The sequence below is a fragment of the Pan paniscus genome, chromosome 20 (assembly GCF_029289425.2).
Source record: "Pan paniscus chromosome 20, NHGRI_mPanPan1-v2.0_pri, whole genome shotgun sequence".
Lineage (NCBI taxonomy): Eukaryota > Metazoa > Chordata > Mammalia > Primates > Hominidae > Pan > Pan paniscus.
This window is the reverse complement of record NC_073269.2, coordinates 6,222,144-6,245,780: the sequence shown is the minus strand read 5'-3', so window position 1 is coordinate 6,245,780 and position 23,637 is coordinate 6,222,144. Positions and strand designations below refer to the sequence as shown.

The 23,637-nt window shown below is 61.4% G+C and overlaps 1 protein-coding gene and 1 long non-coding RNA gene across 2 annotated transcripts; one reads left to right on the top strand and one right to left on the bottom strand.

The window, feature by feature from the left end:
• Nucleotides 1-3,560: 3,560 nt before the first annotated feature.
• LOC117977047 (uncharacterized) lies at nucleotides 3,561-11,317 on the bottom strand. The gene is made up of 2 exons (XR_004667948.3): nucleotides 10,704-11,317; nucleotides 3,561-3,847 (listed from the first exon to the last, which is right to left on the bottom strand). It is a non-coding gene; the product is annotated as an uncharacterized LOC117977047 (long non-coding RNA).
• A 150-nt stretch (nucleotides 11,318-11,467) lies between these two features.
• Nucleotides 11,468-22,760, top strand: KLF16 (KLF transcription factor 16). The gene is made up of 2 exons (XM_034945903.3): nucleotides 11,468-12,070; nucleotides 20,397-22,760. The coding sequence occupies exons 1-2, from the start codon at nucleotides 11,614-11,616 to the stop codon at nucleotides 20,696-20,698; spliced, it is 759 nt and encodes a 252-aa protein (XP_034801794.1). The 5' UTR covers nucleotides 11,468-11,613; the 3' UTR covers nucleotides 20,699-22,760.
• The last annotated feature ends 877 nt before the right edge of the window (nucleotides 22,761-23,637 follow it).

The following is a 23,637-nucleotide window of genomic DNA, read 5'->3' as shown; positions in this document are numbered from 1 at the left end:
TTGCCCTCCCCCACCAGCATAAGAGGGGGCCGGTGACACCCTTGCCCAAGCTGGATTTTGCAGACCTGGTAGGCGTGAGATAGTATTTCACTGTAGCGTTGTGTTTCCTGTAAGTATCGTCGAACGTCGTAATGTTACTGTTACATCTATGTTACGTTGATCATTGTTACCACTGACAGTCGTTTCGAGATTGGAAAATATGTTTATTATAAACGTTTGACTATTTAAAAGCCATTTGTATTTTATCTTCTTGGCTCGTTTTTCTGTTGGGTGGATGGTGGTGGTTTCTAGCTGCACTTTACAGATTAAGGAAATTCGCTTTCTGTCTAGTAGAAGTGTTTTTTTTTTTTTTTTTTGGACTCTGACACATTTATTGCTGAATACCATTTCCCGGCTGACCCGGAAGTGTTTCTTTTTTCTATCTGTCATTAGTCTTTGACTTTGTGTGTATTTTTTTCTTTAAGCCAAGCATCTAAAATTGTTAGTGGTCATTAGTTTTTTTCTCTTTACGGCTCCTGCATTTTTGTGTCATCTCAGGAATATCTTCTCCGCTGTAAGATCATAAAACATTTGAGATTTTCTTCTAGAAATATAGTGGGGTTTTTTTTCCCCCATATATTTAAATGCTTATGTCTAATTTTAGAAAGTATTCCTGGTAAGGAGTAAGGTAGGAAGCAAAACTTTTTTTCCACAAATTGTCCCAACTTTATTTCCCAAAAAAGCATTCTTTTCCCCACTGAAGTGCTGTCTTTATGGCAAGTAGATTTGGGTCTGTCCCTAGACTCTTATCCCAGTTTTCCAGAACCCCATTGTCTTCCTGACCTCGTGTCCGGAGGCCCCGCCTCCTTGCATTATTTTGCACGTTTCTTTTTTCTCCTGAACAGCAGGCAAGTTTATCTGGTTCTCCCACCGTGATCTTCTTTGAAAACATTGAGATTGCTTAGATTCTTAGATTTACAGATCAAACTGAGATAAAATTCTCATCTTAAAATAGTTGACGACTTCATCTGATCCATGTGGTACTAGTTCCACAAGACACTGTGGTGAAGAGGATTTTGGAAATCGAAGTATTTGGGGCCGCCCCTCCCTCCCTGCGGGCTGTGGATACTCACGGTGCGCGATGCTGGCCTTGGTTTCAGGCAGCCCCATTCTCAAGCTGCTGCGAACTCAGCACCGAGGCTTCGGCAGGGCGCCCAGACGCCTTCAGCGTACACGTCTGTGTTCCCTCTGCCTGTCCCTCTCACATGGGGTAAACTGAGTCCGGGCCTTCAGGCTCCAGGCTGTCAGGCCAACTTCCACCCTCGGCCTCTCCCCACCACCCCCTGCTCTTGGGACCCGGGAGGACCCCGCAGGGGTGGCGACAGGGGAGGCCAGCACTCTATTCCAGGATGCGCGCTCTCCCCACCTCCCACTTGGTATGGCCCGGGGCCAGGCCACCTGGGAGTAGGGCCAACTTCCCGTTCTCCATTTTGTGGATTTTCCAGGACACACTTGTTCAAGCCCTGCAGCAGCGTTCTCCTGGGTAGGGCGCCTGGGGGCTGAGTCTCTGGTCCACCCTGTGTCACCTGCTCCTGGTACACCCCAGCACGGGGCCCTGGGTGACGGGACAGACACCAGCCAGGTGACCCTGTGGCCTAGGCCCACTCTGGTACCCGGAGCCCGGGGGGAGGGCAGACCCTGCCCAGGGCCAGTGGCTGGAGCATGGCTGTGGGTGTGGCAGAGGCTTGCCTGAGATGTGGGCTAGGCCCTTCCAGTGGGTCAGCTCTGGGGCAGTGCCCAGGGCTGTGCACCCTCAAGCTGCTCCCCAGGGGACCAGTGGCCTGTCAGCCCCGACTGGCATTCATGGGGTCCCAGCATGTGTGTGTGGGCGGCTGACCAAGCTCTTATGACGCTGTGGCTGTATTCATCCGTCGTCCCATTAATGCCAGGCTGGTGGGACCCACCCGGCTGGCTCTGTTCTGCATGACCTGAGGGCCCTCTGGGGTTCTGGAAGAGGATGGAGACCATCCCTGCTTGGCTGTGATTCTGTCCTCTTGGCCTGTGGTGGCCGTGACCTGAGGTGGGGCCTCTGGGAGCAGGCGCCTCCTCTTTCCTCCCCTATGGCAGGCACCTGCCTGTCCACCTCTGAGTCCGGGTGTCAGGATCAAGGTGGGAGTGCAGGGCCGCCTTGTTAACTGGGAGTCCATCCAGCGGGCGCCCAACTGGTATCAGAGCGGCCCAGGGGCCAGCACAAGCCCCTGGTCCCACTTCCCTCCTGGTTCCGGGCTCCGGCCATGGGCCACGTCGATCTTCACAACGACTCTGGGCTGCTGGGGTGACTGTCCCTGCTTCCCCACCGAGAGAAGTAGCCGAGACCCCGGCCAGGCCCGCGCTCCCTCGGCACTCGGCGTCTCCCAGCCACGACAGCACAGGTGGCTCAGAAATAAGGTCCCGGGACACACATCTGCCTGGCCAGACAGCGAGCACCTCCCGCCAGACCAGAGCCTATTCTCTCCCCAGCACCCAGCCGGAAGCGGAGCTCAGAACAGGCAGTGTGTGTGTCCGTGGAGGATAAGAGCGCGACTCTGGGACCCACCCTCCCCAATAGCCTCACGGAGGGAACAGGCCCAGGCGGGGTGCTTTATGTGAAGCCTGTGGCTGTTAGCAGAGCGCCCTGAAACCCTACCACTAGGCCGGGCGCGGTGGCTCACGCCTGTAATCCCAGCACTCTGGGAGGCCGAGGCGGTGGATGACCTGAGGTCAGGAGGTCGAGACCAGCCTGACCAACATGGTGAAACCCTGTCTCTACTAAAAAAGTACAAAAATTAGCTGGCATGGTGGCGTGCGCCTGTAGTCCCAGCTACTTGGGAGGCTGAGGCAGGAGAATCGCTTGAACCCAGGGGGCAGAGGTTGCAGTGAGCCAAGATTGCGCCACTGCACTCCAGCCTGGGCAACAGAGCAAGACTCCATCTTAAAAAAACAACGAAAAACCACCACCACCTGTCCGACCCTGTTCAAGGAGGAAAGCTCTTACGGAAGCTTTTCATCATCTTTGGGAGGCCAAGGAAGCGGGGTGCCTGGGGGTCCTGGTCCCCTCCCGGCTCCGTGCAGATAAAATCCCCGGCCCTGGCCCTGCAGTCCTGCTGAGGAGAGGCTGGGGGTGCAGGGGGCGGGAGATTCGCACGGGAAAGGAAATGCCAGCCGGATCCTGCCCCTGCTGCCCACCCTGTGCAGGATGGAGGAGGCCTTGGTGTCCCTGCAGCAGCTCCTAGCATGGAGGCCGTGGACCCCAGAGATGCTCCCTGCAGGACCCCACGCAGGGGCTTCCTTGCAGTCGGCCAGCAGGGTGACCTCGCTGTGTCCTCCGGTTGGAGGGTGGCAGCTGCTGCCCCACCTTCCCACCTGGCTGGTGGAACCTTGTCTTCTGTCCCCCAGGAGCTTGCAGCTGCCCCCCCACCCCCCACCGTGCGTGGCGGGCCCCCCTGGACTGGACCATGGTAAGTGATTTAACGCCTTAACACAGAAATACACCGAGTGGCTTTGGGGGTCGGCGTTTTGGTCACATAATGCAACACATGCAGTAATGTAAATAAAGGCTTTATTGCCAGACCACAGTGTCCTGCAGGAGCGCCAGCCCCGGGGGGGTGGGGACTTGAGGATTTTGTCGACAATCAGGATCACCGGGAGAGGTCAGGGTCACACCGTCAGATACTCAAATGGGTGGCACAGACCGCTGAGTGCGTCCTCAGCAGGCCTCATGGCCACCTCCGCAGCCCGTCCGGTCCCTCCTGCTACGGCCCCGGGTCCCTGCAGGCCTGTCGGGAGGTGGCTTCCACAGGTTGGCAAAGGTCATCCGTGAATAAACAGCCTGTGGGTACAGGTGACAACACACGGAGAATTGAGGCCATGTCTGGGGCACAGGCTTTACAGTGAAGCTTGCTTTTGCCACCCCATCCGTGAGGCTCTGCAGCAGGACTGACGGTTCTGCCTGATTCTCCAGCAGCCTCAGGGTCTCTGTGACCCCGCTGCTGACACTGGGGTCCATTCCCTGTTTTTTCTGTTACTAGCAGTACAGTGCACAGCCCTATGCACTCTTCCTTACGGATCTTTCTTTTTTCTTTTTTTTGAGACAGAGTCTCACTCTGTGGCCCAGGCTGGAGTGCCGTGGTGCAATCTTGGCTTACAGCAATCTCCGCCTCCTGGGTTCAAGTGATTCTCCTGCCTCAGCCTCCCGAGTAGCTGGGATTACGGGTGCGTGCCACCACGCCTGGTTAATTTTTGTATTTTTAGTAGAGACGGGGTTTCACCATGTTGGCCAAGCTGGTCTGAAACTCCTGACCTCAGGTGACCTGCCCGCCTCTGCCTCCCAAAGTGCTGGGATTACAGGCGTGAGCCACCACGCCAGGCCAGGAATCAGGAATCTTTCTTTTTTTCTTTCTTTTTTTTGGGTCAGACTGTCACCCTGTTACCTGGGCTGGAGTGTAGTGGTGTGATCATGGCTCCCTGCAGCCCCAACCTCCCAGTCCTAGGCTCGAGTGATCCTCCCACCTCAGCCTCCCAATTACCTGGGACCACAGGCACACGTCACCACACTTGGCTAATTGTATTTTGTGTAGAAATGCAGTCTTGCTTTGTTGCCCAGGCTGGTCTCGAACTCCTGGCCTTAAGCGATTCTCCCGCCTTGGCCTTCCAAAGTGCTGGGATTACAGTCATGAGCCACCATCCCTGGCCCTTAGGAGTATTTCCTGGGTGCCTTTCTAGGAGTGGACTTTAAAGCAACTCCAAGCAGTGCTGCAAATGTGAGCTGCTGCCGTGCTGCCATTGTCATTATTATTATTCAATCCAGTCACCCCCACATCCACTTTTCATATTTGTTTAAAAAGTAAGTTTCGGCTGGGTGTGGTGGCTCACGCCTGTAATCCCAGCACTTTGGGAGGCCGAGGCGGGCAGATCATGAGGTCAGCAGTTCGAGACCAGCCTGGCCAACGTGGAGAAACCCCGTCTCTACTAAAAATACAAAATTAGCCGGGTGTGGTGGCACGTGCCTGTAATCCCAGCTACTCAGGAGGCTGAGGCAGGAGAATCACTTGAACCAGAGAGTCAGAGGTTGCAGTGAGCCGAGATTGCACCACTGTACTCCAGCCTGGCGACAGAGGGAGACTCTGTCTCAAAAAAAAAAAAAAAAGAAAAAGTATTTATCTTGGGTTGGGTGTGGTGGCTCACGCCTGTAGTCCTAGCACTTTGGGAGGCCAAAGCAGGAGGATTGTTTGAGCCCAGAAGTTGGAGATCAGCCTGGGCAGCAAAAGTAAGACCCTATCTCTAGAAAATGAAATTTAAAAAATTTAGCCGGGCATGGCGGTGTGCACCTGTGGTCCCAGTTACTTGGGAAGCTGAGGTGTGAGGATCACTGGAACCCAGGAGGTAGAGGCTGCAGTAAGCTATGATTGCTCCACTGTACTCCAGCCTGGGCAACAGTGAAATCTCATCTTAAAGACAACAATAAAACATTTTTTATTTTGGAATAGTTTGAGGTCTACAGAATAGCTGCATGGGTGGTGCAGAGAATCCCATCAACCCTTCACTGGCTTCCCTTGTGGGAACACCCCGTCAAAACCAGAACATTTTCTTTTTTTATTGAGCTGGAGTTTCACTCTTTCACACAGGCTGGAGTGCAGTGGTGTGATCTTGGTTCACTGCAACCTCTGCCTCCTGGGATCAAGTGATTTTCCTGCCTCAGCCTCCTGAGTAGCTGGGATTACAGGCGCCCACCACCACACCTGGCTAATTTTTTTTGTATTTTTAGTAGAGATGGGGTTTCACCATGTTGGCCAGGCTGGTTTCGAACTCCTGACCTCAAGTGATCCACCTGTCTCGGCCTCTCTAAGTGCTGGGATTACGGGTGTGAGTCATCACCCCTGGCTAAAGCCAGGAAATTAACATGGGTACAGCTCTGACAGTGAAACCCCGGGCTCTCTGTTCCAGCTTCCTGTTTTCCCCCAAAGTCTTTTCCTTTCCTGGCCCGGCCCCCATCCAGGGTCCCACATGGCATTTCATCCTTACGTCTCTTGAGTCTCTTAAAAGTCTATCTTGGTTCTTCAGGCTTTCCTTGTCTTTAATGACTTTGACAGTCTTGAGGAGGCCTGCTCAAGTGTTCTGTAAAACGTCCCCTCATTGGCCGGGTGCGGTGGCTCACGCCTATAATCCTAGCACTTTCGGAGGCTGAGGTGGGTGGATCACCTGAGGTCAGGGGTTCAAGACCAGCCCGGTCAACATGATGAAACCCTGTTTCTAGTAAAAGTACAAAAATTATCTGGGCATGGTGGTATATGCCTGTAATCACAGCTACTCGGGAAGCCAAGGCTGGAGAATTGCTTGAACCCAGGAGGGAGTTTGCAATGAGCCGAGATTGTGCCATTGCAGTGCAGCCTGGACAACAAGAGCGAAACTCTATCTCCAAAAAAAAAAAAAAAAAAAGCCCGGTGTGGTGGTGGGCACCTGTAATCCCCAGCTACCTAGGAGGCTGAGGCAGGAGAATCGCTGAAACCTGGGAGGCAGAGGCTGCAGTGAGTCGAGATCGTGTCACTGCACTCCAGCCTGGGTAACAGTGAGACTCTGTCTCAAAAAAAAAAAAAAAAAAAATCAACAAAAATAATGCCCTAATCTGGGTTTGCCTGTCTTCCTGAGGTCACACTGAGGTGACAGGGTTTGGGGCAGGACACCCCCCTGGAGGCCCCTTTCTCCTCACATCCTAGCAGGGGTCGCCGAGACCCCGACGACTTCACCCCTGATGTTGACCTTGGCCCCCTGGTGCAGGTGGGGTCACTGGATGTCCCGGGGCCCATCGCCATCGTCTCCTGTCCCTGCCCTGTTCTGCGGCAGCAAGTCCCTCAGTCCAGCCCACACTGGGCAGGGGGTGGGGGGAGGTTTTATTTAGAAGATGAATTTTCACACAGAAAAGCCTAAAAATGAAAGGACAAATGGCCCATCATTGCATTGCTTAGATGCCTGTTGACATTCAGAGGCATGTAGTAAATACACATGGTAAAAAAAAATGTTTGAGTACTATAGAAAAGTATATTAAAACTATCACAAAGCAAAGACCCGACTGTCTTAAGAAGATATGGCAGTTCCAGTGCATGCGCGCACACACACACACACACACACACACACACACACACACACACACACACACACACACGTCCTTACCCATTACCCCCTCTTCTGCTGCACCTTTGTTATTTATTATTGTTTTTATTTATTTGAGAGGGAGTCTCGCTGTCACTCAGGCTGGAGTGCAGTAGTACAATCTTGGCTCACTGTAACCTCCACCTCTCCAGTTCAAGCAATTCTCCTGCCTCAGCCTCCCGAGTAGCTGGGATTACAGGCGGCCCCCCACCACACCTGGCTAATTTTTGTACTGTTAGTAGAGACAGGGTTTCATCATGTCGACCAGGCTGTTCTTGAACTCCTGACCTGAGGTGATACATCCGCCTTGGCCTCCCAAAGTGCTGAGATTACAGGCATGAGCCACCACACCCAGACAATCTATCACTATTTTTAAGACAGGATCTTGCTCTGTTGCCCAGGCTGGGGTGTATCACAGCTCACTGCAGCCTGGACCTCGGGGCCGCAAGCAATCCTCCCGCCTCGGCCTCCCGAAGAGCTGGGACCACAGGCGTGCACTACCATGCCTGGGTAAGTTTTGAATTTTTTTTTGTGCAGACAGGGGTCTCACTATATTGCCCAGGCTGGTCTTGAACTCCTGGGCTCAAGCAGTCCTCCCATCTCAGCCCCCTAAAGTGTTGGGGTTACAGGCGTGAGTCACTGCACCTGGCCCTGCACCCTTGTTTTTGTCCTTCACCTACCTTGGGGTATCCATGTTGTGGGTGCACCCCCGGTTATGTAACCTCTGTCCTCTGGGAGACTGTGTTCTTTGCCCTCTGAGGCAGGGCCCCAGTTCCTGGCTCCGTGGCCCCTCTGAGAGTCCCGTTGTGTTCTTCCTGCCCTGCTAGAGACCCACTCCCAGCAACACCTGGGTGCTGTCTGTCCCCTGCTGAGCTTTGCTCCATAGCCCTCAGGCTTGGGAGCTCCATTTTTGGGGCTGGGAGGAGCTGTCCCCCCCGATCCTCTTGGGTGCTGTCAGGGAAGGGTAGACATGAGCCCCCATTTACAGGTGAGGAACAGGTTTGAAGAAAGAAGGGGCTGAGTTATGGATGCCCCAAAGTGTCTGCTGCCTCTTAGCTGTGAGCAGGGGCCGGCTGTTCTCGGTCCTCTCCCAGTCTTGATTTTTTCATCTGTAGAATGGGAATGACAACTCCATTTTTTTTTTTTTTTTTTTTTTGAGACAGGGTCCCACTCTGTCACCCAGGCTGGAGTCCAGTGGTGCAATCACAGCTCACTGCAGCCTTGACCTCCTGGGCTCAAGCGACCCTTCCACCTTAGCCTCCTGAGTAGCTGGGACTACAGGTGTGAGGCCACTGCGCCCAGCTAATTTTTTTTTTTTTTTTTTTTTTTGAGACAGTTTCTCTCTTGTCACCCAGGCTGGAGTGCAGAGGCACAATCTCGGCTCACTGCAACCTCCGCCTCCTGGGTTCAAGCGATTCTCCTACCCCAGCCTCCTGAGTAGCTGGGATTACAGGCATGCGCCACCAGGCCCGGCTAATTTTTTTTGTATTTTTAGTAGAGATGGGGTTTCTTCATGTTGGTCAGGCTGGTCTCGAACTCTCGACCTCAGGTCATCCGCCTGCCTCGGCCTCCCAAAGTGCTGGGATTACAGGCGTGAGCCACCATGACTGGCCTCCAGCTAATTTTTTTTTTTGAGATGGAGTTTTTCTCTTGTCGCCCAGGTTGAAGTACAATGCTCGATCTCAACTCACTGCAACCTCCACCTCCCAGATTCAAGCGATTCTCCTGCCTCAGCCTTCTGAGTAGCTGGGATTACAGGTGCCCACCACCTGGCCCGGCTAATTTTTTCTTGTATTTTTAGTAGAGACGGGATTTCACCACATTGGCCAGGCTAGTCTCGAACTCCTGACCTCAGGTGATCTGCCAGCCTTGGCCTCCCAAAGTGCTGGGATTACAGGCGTGAGCCACTGCACCCGGCCTGCAGCTCATTTTTTAATGTGGAGAGTTGGGGGTTTCATTACGTTGCCCCGGCTGGTCTTGAACTCATAGCTTCAAGTGATCCTCCTACCCTGGCCTCTCAAAGTGCTGGCATTCCAGGCGTGAGCCACCGCACCCGGTGGAGAATTTACAGGGTCATAGAGAGTAAGGAAGAGAGGACAGAGCCCTGTGCCGGGCACTGCTGGAGGTTTGTCCATGTTCACCGCAGGGGTCATGGGTTGCCTGAGTGTTCCTGGGGCTTAGGGGCGTGAATAGAAGCCTCATGGGTGGGGTGTGGGCTGTGTGCCCCCACCTGGGGGCTCCTGCCTGTGGAGTGGCTGGCATGACCCGCAGATGAGGCCACTCACTTGAAACCCTGATAATGCCTGGAGTGGGCAGACAGTGGAGTTTCATAGTGAAGGTCCTGCCTGGGGCCATGTGGCCCACCCCTGGAGGCTGCTCACCCCTGCCCATCCCATCGTTAGCCTCCCAGTTACAACTGTAAGCCCCTTGAGGGCAGGGCTGGTTGGTTCTGCTCTAAGCCCAGAAAACATCAGTGGAAGACGCATGGTTGGGTGTGGACCCTGAGGCCTCAAGACACACCTGTCCACAAGCCAATGCGGGATTCCAGGACCCTGGGGGCTGCTGGGATGGTGGGGACCTGGGGGACCTGCCCAAGTGGCCCACCGTCCTAGAAGTTCAAAGACAACAGAGGCCCAGCAGGAGCAGGAACGCCGACCCCCAGCGCCCACCGAATGGTAGGGGTGCAGAGAGGGCTCTGGAGCCCAGGCCTAGGAGAGGGGCAAGTGTGTGCAGGGCAGGCACCCTGTGCCCTCCCACACTTCGCTGAACCTTCTCTCTCTCGGCTCCGCTCTGTCCAGCCACGTGGAGTGGGCTTACTGGGGCCCAGGGAGGGCTCAGCTGGCGTAACCAAGCATGGTTGAGCCCAGGCGCAGTGCGGGCGACCCAGGGAACAGTGGTCAGCCTCAGGGCATCAGCTGGGGTTGCAGGTGGGCGGGGGATGGGGCTAGAGAAGCCCCGAATCGGGTCAGGGCCTCTGTCCATGCCCAACCCAGAGCAGGAGGTCGCCGCAGGCCAAAGCAGCTCCGCCCCCTGGAGGCAGCTCCGGCCACTGCGCAGTCCCCGCCGCCCCGCCGGAGCTGGGAAGGGGCGGGAGCGCGGTCGCGACCGAGGGGGGCCGCCCAGTTTCTGTGCCCCCGCCGCCTTGGGCCTGCGAACTGGGCCATCCGCGTCCCTGGTGTCCCCCCCCAATATTTAACAACTTGGCCTGGACGTCCTCGCGGCCGGGAGGCCCCAATACCTGGCCTCAGTTTTCCCGTCCGAACCCCAAGAATCGATGCCTGGGAATGGAAAGAGAAGCCCCGGACCCCGGTGTCCCAGCAGGGCGGGGAACCTCTGACCCGCTCAGGCGCCCCCAGCCCAGCCCAGCCCTTTGCGTTCGGCCCCCTCTTCCCGTCCCCCTATCCCGGACCCTCTGGGACCCAACAGGCCCTCCCCACCCCCAGTGGGGCGCGCTCTAGTAGCTCCGGAACTGGGTGCAAAAAGAGGAACGAAGGCAGGCTTGCCCCACCCTCCCAGGCCCCGCCGCGGGCGCGGGATACCGGGTGTCTCGGCCGGGAGACTCCGAGGGGCTCTGTGAGCGGCGAGGGGGAACCCCAGAGAAGAGGACGAGCAGATGCCTGAGTGCGGGGTCAAAGCAGGGCCCCAGGCCGGGAGAAGAGGGGGGAAGGGTCGCGCACGTGGCCTGGGGGCGGGGCCGGCCGCTTCCGCACCCCTCCAACCCCGGCCACGTGGGGATCGGAGCCCTCCTCCATGGCGAACGGGGGCGCGCCCGCGGCCAGGGGGGAAGCATCCGGGGAGGGGGCGGGCTCCCGCCGGCCGCGCGCCCCGCCGTGGGGTGGGCGCGCCAGCGAGGAGGCGGGGCGCGCTCTGGGAGGGAGGGGCGTGCCGGGATGGGGCGGGGCGCGCTCTCGGAAGGAGGGGCGTGCCGGAGAGGGGGCGGGGTCCTTGGCCTCCCGCCCCGGCTTGAGGGGGTGGTGCTCCGGGAAAGGGTACGGGGGCGCGCGCTGGAGTGGGGCGCGCCGGGAGGGGGCGGGGCTCCCCGGCCTTGCACCATAGCGCGGGGAGGGCGCGCTCCGGGCCTAAGACGCTGGGCGCTGGCGGAGGCCGGAGTGGGCGCGCCGGGGGGCGGGTTCCTCCGGCCCGAGCCCCGCCCCCGGCGGCCGCGCGCGGCTTGGAGAGTGGTGGAGGGCGCGCCGGGCGGGGGGCGTGGCTGCGGCGCCCCGAGGGGGCGTCCTCCGGGCGGGGCGGGCTGTGGCCGCCCCCGCGGGCTCCGGTGCGTCAGGGCGCGTCAGGCGGGGCGGGGCAGGCCGAGCGCGGGCGGCGGCGGCGGCGCGCGCCGGGCCTCCTCCTCCTCCTCCGCCTCCCGCACTCGAGCAGCCGCCGCCGGCCGGACGGACGCCGCTCCTGCCGCCTCCGCTCCGCCCGCCGCGCCGCGCGCCCTTGCCCGGCATGTCGGCGGCCGTGGCGTGCGTGGATTACTTTGCCGCCGACGTGCTCATGGCCATCTCTTCGGGCGCCGTGGTGCACCGCGGGCGGCCCGGCCCCGAGGGCGCGGGCCCCGCCGCCGGCCTGGATGTGCGCGCGGCGCGCCGCGAGGCCGCCTCGCCCGGGACCCCGGGGCCACCCCCGCCGCCCCCCGCGGCTTCTGGCCCGGGCCCCGGCGCCGCCGCGGCGCCCCACCTGCTGGCCGCCAGCATCCTGGCCGACCTGCGCGGCGGGCCCGGAGCCGCCCCGGGGGGCGCCTCGCCCGCCTCCTCCTCCTCAGCCGCCTCGTCCCCGTCCTCGGGCCGCGCCCCCGGCGCCGCGCCCTCCGCCGCCGCCAAGAGCCACCGCTGTCCCTTCCCGGACTGCGCCAAAGCCTACTACAAGTCCTCGCACCTAAAGTCGCACCTGCGGACGCACACAGGTGAGTGCAGCCGCGATCCCGGCCCGCGCGGGGGCGGCCGCCTGAGACCCCTCCCCCGCCAGGACCCCGAAACTGCGTGGCGCGTGGGGGGCGGGGAGGGGGGCGCGCCCGGGCCGCCGCCGCGCCGGCCGGCAGGGCGGGGCCTCGGTGGGTGGGGCGCGCGCGGGGGGCGTGGCGGCCACGCGGTCGGGCGGCGAGCGGATGGCCGCCCCGGCGGCAGTGGCTGGGGCTCCGGGGGCCCAGCGAGGTCTGCGGGCGGGATTGAGACTCCTGGGCAGACCACCTCTCTCCCTCTCTGGGCCTTGTTCCGTTTTTTTTTTTTTCTTTTGCGTTCTGGTCTGGGCGGTGGGCACCGTGGTTGGAGCATCCGGCTCTGGGGTTCTGGGTCCTCCCCCTCCCCCAGCCTCAGTTTCCTTATCTGTGAAAATGGAGGAGGAACCGCGTCGCCGCCGCCGGGGTGGCCGCGCGGATTCTCCCCAGAGGTCGGCAGAGCACCTGGCGTGGGGCCAGGATGGGGGGAGCCCGGCACGTTTTCTCTGCGTTCTCTGTATTTTAACGAGGGGGAGGGCGAGGCTAGGAGCGTGGGTTGGGGCCTGAGTCTGGGCGGGGGAACTTTATAGTATGGAGGACCCTCGAGGGGCTCGGGTCCACACTGCTGTATTTCCCCGGCGTGTTTGTTCACCCCTACCTGGCGGGCGATTCGGGAAGGTGCGCGTAGTTGGAGCGCTTCGGCTACACCGACGCCCCTCCTAGCGCAGTCCCCGGGGCGGCGAGGGGAACCGGGAGCCTGGTGGGCCTGGCTGTATATTTTCACTCCGTCCCCTCCTAGGGTTCCACTTTCTGGACTGGGAGTTTGGACTGGGCAACAGGGGACGGTGGGCCTTGATGGCCGGCCCTGGTTTGGGCATTAGAGGTGCTTGTCCCTTCCGGGGAGGGTGCGGGGCTGGGGGAAAGCTGTGCGGCTGCCCTTGGGCTTGGCATTCTGGCCTCGCCACCAAACAAGACCTCTACCCGATCTGGGTCTCAATTTTCTCATTTCTATCAAGAGTGCGATGCTGCCTCTATTTCATAGCCGTAGCGGTGGCCGCTTTGGGCAGCTGGACACTCCAAGGAGGCTTGGTCCGTGGGCTCGGATTGTAGGGACACGTGGAGCAGCCGAAGGGAAGTGGGCCGTCCAGAGTGGTGGGGCTGAGATGAGCAGGGGCCGCGAATGCCTTGCGGAAGAATTGAGGGTCCATCTTTGGGGTATGGGGAGCCGCGCTGGAACGCCTGAGGGTGGAGAGCAGGAGGGCGGGTGGGGGTGGTGGTGTGTAGCCTGCAGGCCGCCCCCTCTCTGTTCTGCACTCTTTTCACCCCTCGCTCAGTCCCTGTCCTGGTCCCAGGGGCCTGGAGGCTCTGCCCACCTTGAGACACAGACGGGAACCGAGGGCGTCAAGACAGGACTTGGGTGGGGTCTGCGTTTTCTGCGAGGAGCGCACATCCTCGGGGGAGGGGTCCCAGGGTGTTACCTCTTTTTGAGGGCAATGGGGTCCGTGTATCTCCGCGGGGAGGGACATTGGGGATCTGTGAAGATGGCGAGGCTGCGTTGGGAACAGAAAGGGAGGTGCCTCTCCGGGCGGTGGGCAGGGGTCCAGGAGTGCCCTGGCTTTTTGGGGGTAAGTTGGCCGATCTGAACAGACAGGGGGCTGAAGTGGGAGCCTGTTGGGAAAGCGACTCCCACCTGTCTACCCAGGTCATTCTTTGCTTGCCAGATGGCGTGGCCTGAGAGCTCCATTTGGGTTTTCTGAGTTTCTGGGTTAAGTGGACGGGATGGCCACCTCCCTGAGTAGCACCCAAGAGGCGCTTCCATAGGCCCCCGGGTATTGGGGCAGCGGTCCCTAAGCCAGCAGGGAGGGGAGGGATGGGTTTGGAGTCCTGGGAAGGCAGTATTGTTATCCCGGGATTGCAGTAAGAAACAGGCCTGGGGGTGCCCAGTCGGACATCCCCAGGGGTGGATGCAGTTGTGCTGATGACGCGCCACCGTCTACCCTGTGTGGTGGGGGAGGGCAGGGTGGATCTCCTGGCACCCTCCCCCACCCCTTGAGCCTGCTGACGTCCCATTCCAAAGCCCCCTTTACAGTAACGATTTGGGGACTGGGAGGGCAGTCCCAGGCCCAGGCACCTTGGATTCGGTTTCCAAAGGGTTTTGGATACTTGTGGCTTTCCAGGCTCCTCTTCCGGGCCTCCCCAGCCCCCAGGACCACCAAGGGGTCTGTGTAAACGGCCTCTTCTAGTGGAAAGTGGTCTGGTTTTTTCAGCCCCCGGAGGAGGGAGGGAATGGCTGCTGTTAAGCTGGTTTTGGGGGACAGGAAGGCCATGCGTTTTTTTGGGAGGGAGCCCCATTGCAGGGCTGTCCCTGAATGGAGTGGAGGCCGGGAAAGATCTGCAGACGAACCCGAGTCACCGGTGGCTGCAGGGCTGTCCCAGGGGCCATTGAGAACGAGTTCCACCCCCACCCACCCCTGCCTGGAGTGCTTCTCCTCTGTAAAGGGAACACCAGTCGTGGCCTGGCCCCATTTTTACAGATAAACCAACTGAGGCACACTGGAGGAGCCCCACCTGTGATTTCGGCCACATTTGGCCCTGGGAGCCAGGAGGCCAGGGGAGCAGTGGGATGTTCTTCATGGGGGCAGCAGGCGGCAGGACTGCACCTCCCGTCCCCTGGGTCTGGCCCACAGCCCCTATCCTAGCCCGGCCGGCTCTCGGCTCTCTCTCCCCTGCGTGGGGCGGGGAAGGACTTTGGAAGCTGTGGGTGATGTTGACGCCGTTGCTATGGTTACGGAGAGTGAGCGAGCCAGCGAGTTGGGGCGGGGGCGGGAGGAGAGGCTGGCTGTCGGCTCCCTGCTCTCCAAACCCCCTGCATCCCCGGAGGGGGCCCCCCCCCGTCCCCGGCATGCCAGTGCCCGGCACACCGTCAGCCTGCACCTCCAGAGGGTTTGCCGACACCCTCCCCAGGAGAGGGGCTCAGACCTGGAAGGGTTCTTCTCACCCAGGGCTTCTCTCCTCCGCACTTACCGAGACATTTGGGGCCTGATCGTTTTCTGGGGAGGGGCTGTCCTGGGCACTGCAGGGGGCTATGCAGTGTCCCCAGCCTCTACGCACTCCATGGCAGGAGCACCCCCTCCCCAGTCGTAACAATCACAAATGTCCCCAGACCTTGTCAGGTGCCCCCCAGGGGGCTGCAGGGTCACCCCCAGTTGTATCCCACTCTGAAGTCCCGTTTATTTGCATCTGAGAGGTCTTGGTGAGCCCCTGCCACAGGCCAGCACCCAGCATCCCAGTCCCCGCGCCCCAGGACTTAGGGAACTGTGTCCGTGGTGGCGGGAGGCGGGGTGGGGGGTGGCAACAGGGATGCTAGTGATGACGGAAAGCGCTTCCTGGAGGAGGCAGCCTGAGGCCCACTGGGCTGGGTGGGGCAGGGAATGGGAGAGGAAGGGCGTGCTGGCTCTGGGGTCTGCTGTGGAGGTAGGGACTTGAGGTGGGGAGGGGGCACCTCGGCAAGGTGAATCCCTGCACTTAATCCCGAGGGTGGGGATGCTGGGGGTGGCAGTGAGGCAGGCTGGGCTTTGCAGAGGCAAATCCATTTATGGAGAAGGGATTAGGATCAGAGAGGGGTTGAGGAGGGCAGGACGAGATGTGGGAGGGAGCGAGGCGTGCTGGTCTACGCACTGGGTTGGAGGGAGACTCCTCAGGACGAGGTGTGCAGAGGAGTGTCTGAGTGCCTGCCAGGTTTCTGATCCCTTGCTGAAGAGGGCCCCAGGAGGACAGGTGGGTGGGGAAACTGAGGCCCAGAGGGGGAAGCAGCCATGCCCCACCTCATTCTCTTCTCCACCCCCAGGCAGAACTATGCGCTCCTGTAGGGTTGGGATGGCAGTGCTGGTGGGCAGAGCTTGGGAGAACTGGCAGCTTATCTGGGGAGGGTCGGAGTGGGGCAGTGCCAGGCCATAGGGGGTGGGGGGTAGGGGGCCAGGGACTGCCCTCCCCCACCCACCGCCTCTCCAGCCTGCAGAGTGCAGAGAGCAGCTGGAACTGCCTGCAGGTGCCCCAGCTAGTGGGATGGGGAGGGCTCCCCCAGGGTTGTGGGGGGCGATAACCACCCCCACCCAGGCTCTCTGATAAAAGCAGCCCAGATCGGTGGGGAGGAGGCACATGATACCAGCGGGGTGAGCTGTGGGGGCGGGGGGCACCACCCTGGCTTAGACCATTTCTGGAACAGAGGTTACACAGGCGCCAGGGTCCTTGAGGGGGTTGTCCCCTGCCGACCCCCAGGTACCCAGAGTCTGGTGCAGAAGGTCCTGGCCTGGGTTGGGCCTCAGGTGGGCCTCCTTTTATGTAGAAGGGAGTAGTGATAGTTTGGCGGTGGGGTGGGGAGGACGGGAGTATTCAAGATGCTGAGCAAACATTATCTGCCCTTGCTCTTGTTGGAGCCAGAACTTGACCCCCTAGGCCTGCATTCTCCTTTTCCACAGATATGCATTAAGCACCTGCTGTATGCCAGGCCTGTGCTGGGCATTGCTGGGGACCCAGCTGTCAATGAAGTGCCTGCCTTCAGCTCCCATTGGAGTGCAGGGGTGCAGATATTACACCCACAAGATACATGCGTTTTTGGAAGCCTGGTACAAAGACAGAGAAGCTGACCAAGGGTGCTTGGGGGGCACCAGGCCACTGTGAGGGGCACTGCTGCTCAGAGAAGCTCCGGGCAGGATCAGCCATCAGTTTTGACCCTAGGCCAGGGCGGAACTCAGGAAAGCCAAGCGCAGTCTGGGTGGCCCAGGCGGGAGCTGCTGGACTACTGCACTAGTCCAGGCGTGAGCTGGGAGGGGCAGGGTGGGGCCTTGACGGATCCCGAAGGCGATGGGATTTGGCTGGCAGGTGGCACGTGGGGAGGTACGGGATTGACACAAGGGCGGGTATGCCTGCCTGCGTGTTTGGCGGGAACAGCAGGGGGTTTGGAAAGGGGAAGTCTACTGGAGGAGTGGGGATGGGGGAGGAAGGAAGCTTTGGCTTTGGGAAGTCAGGGGAGCTGGGGGCAGAGTGGGTGTGGGGGTTGCTATGGCGCAGATGGTATTCGAGACCCCACCCCCAGGCTGGCAGGGCCTGACCACCAGTGTCCCCCTTTTCTGCAGCGGCTCCCAGAAGCAGCTGCCTTTAGGTTCTATAGAACCTGCTCAAGGATCACCTTCAGGAGCTCCTCCCCTCCCTGGGTGGGTAAGAGGCCTCCCCAGCCCCAGCCTTTCCTGGCTCTCCTGGGATGCTTGCTTTGCGGCTGGGGCTGGTCTTCCCCGCCTGTGCCCTCCCCTACAGACCCGACCCCACCTGTTAGATGGACGTGAGTGCCCCGGCAGGCGGCTGGCCACAGCCCCCCTCCCCACCCCAAGGCCCCCCAGACAAGCTCAGGAGGTGAGGCTTCCCTGTCGGAACCAGGGCCCTTGGCACAGTCCCGCAGTCCCGTCTCCAGGCCCCTCCTGTGCCGGCTCAGACGGGGCCGGGCCAGGTTTCCAGGACTTCCTGGACTCCATTTTTCTGAGCCTGCCTGTTTCCGAGGCTGTCCTGAGTTCACCCGGGCCCAGCCTGAGTCAGAGGGTCAAGTCCACCGCGGCCCCGCCCACACTGCCCTCCCGCGTTGTTCCCACCCACCGCATCCTCCGGGTGCTGCGTCTAGGCCAGGTAGCGCGGAGCCGCTGGGTGGCTGTGCACCTGGGGGCCCGGCCGGCTAGGAGCCAGCGCGCTCTGGGCCCCCACAAGTTCACCCCACCCTCCTCCCTGCGAGTGGATTGTGTGCGAGGCAGGGCCTGGCATTTCGCAGAGGCGCTTCGCCCAGCGCAGCGGGGGTGGGTAGCCCGTGCACCCCCTGCCCCGCCACCCACGTGCGCATGTGCGCGCCTCAGTCTCCAAGCGCGGGGCGGGGCTGGCAGGCACCCAAGCCGGAGAGGCGACCCTGGCCCGGGCCCCCTGGCCCCGGCGGGAGTGGGACCACGTGAGCGGGGCCGGCTGGGGCTGCGGATGTCCCCGCCGCCGCCGCCGAGCTACGTGCGGCAGCTGTGTTCCCAGCGGCTGCGCGCCCCTGCCCCGGTCGCCCCCCCGGCAACCTGCTCCTCCTTGCAAAGTGGAACTGGGGGAGAGGGAGTGGGGACCAGCCCCGCCGCCCTGAAAGGGGAAGTGAACCAACTGACTGCCCGGCACCCAGCCGTGGGATGTTCCCCCTTCCCTCCTGCCGCCTCCCCGCCTGTGCCTTGCAAGATGGCGACACGGCGGCATGTTCCCTGGAGGGGTGCGAGCCCCAATCCCGTGGTCTGCTCCAACCGCGCTCCCACAGCCAGACCCCGTCCCCAGACTGAGGCCCTTGGGAGCTGTCAGGGCCCAGTGGTTGAGATGGGAGTGTGGTCCCTTCCAGGGCTGCTTTGCGCCTCTTGCTTGGGTTGTAGACGGCCCCCAGCTGGGGGGGACCCGCGACCCCAGCTGCATCCTGGGTTGCTTGGGGGAGACTTGGGGTGTGGAGCAGGCAGCCCCAGGGATTTGAGGCTACTGTTGGTCTTGGTGACAGTTGGTCTCTCCCCCTCTCCAGCTGCCTGGATTCACAACCTCTTGGGGAGGGGGGCTGCTGGTCTCTGTCTGCAGTCTTGTTTTGCTGAGGGTGTCGGGGTGTGGCAGGGAGGAAGGATGAGATGAGAAGGGAAGGTTTTTTCTTCCAGCTCTTCTTGGGTCACGGGTGATCGCTGGTGCCCCTCAGTGGGCAGACCCCTCCACCCTCCCGTCCCCCTCCTCAGCTGGGCTCCCCAGGGCAGCCCCTGATCTTAGAGCAGAGATGTCACTGGGTCACCCTGAGCATGGCCGTGCCCCTCCCGCTGTCTCTGTACCCCTCACCATGGTCCCTGCTGTGGGTCCTTCCAGGCCCCTGGCTGGCTGCAGTTCTTCATGGACCAGTGGGAGTGCTCCCAGGGCCAGAGCAACCTCCAGTGCTGGGCGTGTGCTGCCCAGTTTGTAACCCACCGGGTTACAAACCCTCCTGGCCCTGCTGTGGCTTCCTTGAGAATAGGCTTTGGGGCCACTCAGGGGAGTTGGTTCTGACGTCTTTCTCGCTACTCAGGGCTTCAACCAGTGCCACGAGGGGCATGCACGTCCAGTCTCCATCCACACAACCCACCCTGTAAAACCCTGGGGTGTCACGGGGAATAACGTCCGGGAATGCCAGGGTCCCGGGTACCTGGTGCAGGGCCCGAAAGGGTGGGAGCTTCGGGGATGCAGGGCCCTTTGTCCTGCTCCGGTCCCTGGGTGGAGGTGGACTGACCTGCCCCTCCCCAGTCGTTGGAGACCCCTATCTGCTGGGGAGACGCTGACATCACGATGCCACATGCTGTGGGCGTGAGACCCCGGCTAAAGGAAGGGGGTCGGGTGGCACAGTTCTAGAGCAAAGACCCACACCCGGTGGAGGCGCACAGGCAGGCCCAGATGGCGACGGCTGGTTAGGGGCAGGATGGGCGAGGCCCTGCCTTGGCGGTGGGAGGGGACTGTGGAGGAAGTGGCCGGGTGGTGGCCCGCCCCTGCCCAGCGCCATCTGTCCCGTGGGGGTGGGGCGAGTCCAGCCCGCCGGGCCCCGCCCCTTCCCGGGAGACCCCGCCCCCTCCCCTCCCTGTGAGCTTTCCTGCCTGTCTTCCATCTAACCACACCCCGAGATCGGGGCCCAGACTGACTGTGCCTGCGGGTTCCTCCCATGTCCCCTTGCTCGTGGAGGGGCCAGGAGGGTTAGGGAAGTTGCCATGATTGTACCCCCTTAACCCAGCCTTTGCATCCCAGGTGGTCATTTGGAAAAGGAGGGGATCATGCACAGATGGAGGCCCCTGAATGCCCCTGGGTGGGGGGCAGGGACAGCCTGAAGGCCGAGCATGCCTTCTGAGCGTGCCTGTGCCTGGGACAGACACTGGGAGGCCTTTGCTAATCCCTGCCAGGGTCCCGCCTGGGGCCAGAGGCTGCGAGGGCCTGGGGAGCTTCAGCCTTGGGGGTCTGTGGCGGTTACTTACGGTTAACAGATTCTGGGCTCGCCGGAGAGTCCTTTCTAAGAGCTGGTAGGAAATAAGAGGATTATTTATTAGGGTCTTGGGTTGGGCCACCGGAGGGTGGGTAAGGGTTGTATTCTTCGTGCTTTTCCATGTTTTAAATTCACACCCAGAGCTCAGTCTCTAAAACGGCACGGGACAAATGCCCGCCACCCTTTGGGATCTGCTGGAATGTGTCTGTCATCTCCCCCCGCCCCCACTGACCCGCTGTCTGTCTCTGTCTCTCTGTCCAGGGGAACGCCCTTTTGCTTGTGACTGGCAGGGCTGCGACAAGAAGTTCGCCCGCTCCGACGAGCTGGCCCGCCACCACCGGACGCACACGGGCGAGAAGCGCTTCTCCTGCCCTCTGTGTTCCAAGCGCTTCACCCGCAGTGACCACCTGGCCAAGCACGCCCGCCGCCACCCCGGCTTCCACCCGGACCTGCTCCGGCGCCCTGGTGCCCGCAGTACCTCCCCCAGCGACTCGCTGCCCTGCAGCCTGGCCGGGAGCCCTGCGCCCAGCCCCGCGCCCAGCCCAGCCCCCGCAGGCCTGTAGGGCCCTCGTGCAGCCCACCCTGACCGCCAGGATGCTTCTGCCATCCAGGGGTGTAGTGAGGACCCACGGGGAGCCTGGGCCCCTTCCAGCCATGGGCAAACCCTGAAGACACCCCTGCCCCCCTCCAGAGAGTGAGGAGGGGGCCTGAGACTGGACCTGGGTCTGCCTGACCTCAGAGGTGGCTCTCAGGATGGGTGACGGGGGCTTGTGTCTGTAAATAGCCATGATACTAACTTTCTTCCCATCTGTGCAACGGGGCCCCCCCAGGGCAGCTAGGAGGTCCTCCCCTCTGCTCTCCACCACCCCCTGCTGCCCCCCTCCCGGGGTGGGGTTTGGGGGGGTGGAGTGGACTTCTGGGAGCCGGCCCCGGGAAAGCACCCCCTGCCCCATCCCTGCAGATTGGGATGAAGTGTGCAGACAGCCATAGAGGAGTCGGGGGTTGACATGGCCCCTGCCTCTCCCCACCCCACCCCACCCCACCCCACCGAAAGCCATGGGAGTAGTTCAGGGAAATGGGGGTGCAGCCCAGCCACCCCCCATTCGGGTACTCAATCTCAGGTGTCCACAAGTTCTGCCCACGGTAGGGGCTGCCTGGCCCCCCAGACCTCGGGGGTAGAGCCAGGAGTGGGGCGGCGTTAGGATGCCCGGAGGGGCTCCAGGTGTTGCTTCTGAGACCTGGGATGGGGAGGGAGAGGACCTCTGGGTTCTTCCAAAGAACATTTGACTCAGTGGGGTCGGGAGGGAATGCTGGTTTATTTATTTTCCTCTGTCCTCGGGTGTGGGGGCCCTAGCTCCCCCTCTCTGGGTGGGTGGGTGAGAGAGGCTGCAGGGGAGGCTGGCACCGGGCTTGGCCCTCCAGTCCCTGCCTTGCTGACTTTGGCCTTTGCGGTATCACGTGACAATCAACTCTCCCTTGACGACTGCGGCCGTTGGGCTGCGCTGCCCTCCCTGGCCTGCAGGTGGGGCCGTGGAGCCCATGCCCACCGGGGTTGCAGGCTCTTCCGGGCCTGGGCTGCAGCCTGGCCCGGCCCTGCTTCCCTGGCCTCCCCTCCTTCTCCTGGGTGCTTGGAAGAGGTGGGCCCTGGCCCGTGGTTGAGGTCTTGCCTCGTGGACTGGAAGCAGAGGGCTGGCTGTGCAGCCTCCTGGGGTAGCTCGTTTTTTTTGCACCGGGTAGAATATTTTTTCAGGCACGGATTCATTTTTTTCTGGGCCCCCATGGGTGGTCCGGCATCCTCAGGGGGTGTGAGTGTGTGGGGGGGGGGTCTCTGAGCTGAACTTGGGTGGGGTGGGGACTTGTTCCTCGGGGGCCACCTTTGTGTCCTTGCCAGCGGTCGCCCTGCTGTGGCCTGGGTTGCATTTCCTCTTGGGGGGGTATTGAGGACCCCCAGCCTGGAATGAGAAGGGTCCCTGGTTCCATGTCAGACCCAGAAAGGTGGATTCCCCCACTGTTGGCTGCAGGAGGTTTTTGGTACCTCCTTTTGTTCCAGAACCGTCCTGCCTCTCGCTTGGGGACAGGGGGGCTTTGGATGGCACTGGTGTGCACCTGGACCCAGCCCCGGCCTGGCAGGATCCAGGGATGGGTGCCTGGGATCCTGGGGGGAGGGAGGCAGGGGACGCCCTTCTGGAGCTGGGCTCGGAGGGTCCTGCCCCATCCAGCCCTCGGCTCTCTGTGTTCTCTGTCCCTAGCCTCAAACCCTCTTCTGGCAACGCTAGTGAGATGCCTTAGTCTGTGGGGGTGGGTGGGGGACTGGGACCCCGTTTTCCTTTGTGAGTCTTGGTTGGCCCCAGCCCTGGCAGGGGCCTGTCTGGAGCAGGGGTAGGTAGGGCTGTGGGTTCCAGAACTCTGTAACTGGGCCCCTCTCCAGTGTCCAGGGGCTTGGAGAGACCTGCGCCCACCCCTCCACTCTCCCAGGAGTCGCTGATCACTGGGACCTGGTTCCAGCCGTTTGCAAGGGAGGCGGCTCCAAGAGGCGTGTGCTTTCCGTGGGTGGCGCCCCTCCCCCGCCCTGCCTGGCCTCATCCTTGTATTTAATTAATTAAACAAGCCCCTTTTTAAACCCTACTCCAGCGTGTGTGTGGTCTCTCCCGTGGCAGTCCCCAGCCTGTGGGCACGCTCTGAACCCCTCTGTCCCACCCACCAGTGTGGTCCCAAGTTCATCCACCTCGTGGGGAAACTGAGGCAGCGGGCTAGTGAAGGGGGTCTTGGCCAGGCCCCTCTGGCTGAGACACAAAATGCCCTGCCCCTAGCCCTAAGCCCCGCGGAGGGGGCTGCCTGCAGCAGCGCGCGTTGCGCCCGCCGGGTGTCACCCACGCCTGGCGCAGCTGCGCCCCCCGCCCAGCTTCCCGCCCGCCCCGTTGCCTGGCAACCGAGGCACAGTGACACGGCGCCCGGGGGCGTCCACCGCCCGCCCCTTCCGGTGCCGCAGGGGATGGGGGAGCCTGCGCCCCCGGGGCTGCTCGCCGGCGCGGGACAGGCTCCTCCACCGAGGGTCCCCCGGCCGCCTCCCAGGCTCCTGTGCTCCTGTATTGAGTGCCTACTGTATGCCAGCTCCCCTAGTGGGAATAGGGAAGAGGGGTCGGTGAGAGCTTTGAAGCCCTCCCCAGGAAAAAAACATTCTGGACTCCAGCGCTCCCCAGAGCCTGGAGGCCGGCGGGGCTGGGATGGGGCCGGGCAGGCCACTCCTACACACCTGCTGAGCCCTGGGGCTTCGCCTGCTGCCCGCCCGGGGAAGGGGGTGGTCGGCCTCTCGTATCGCGCGGCCGGCGCCGGCTCACGCCAGACCCCTCCCCAACCTGGGCGGCAAATTCCCGGCTTTACTCGAGGGCAGCCTCCCTCGTGCACCCCCAATCCTGCCCGACCCATCCTCCCATTCTACCGGACGCCCCACAAACATCACTCCCGGGAGTCTCGCACCCCTCCAGCTCCTGCCTGGTTTTCT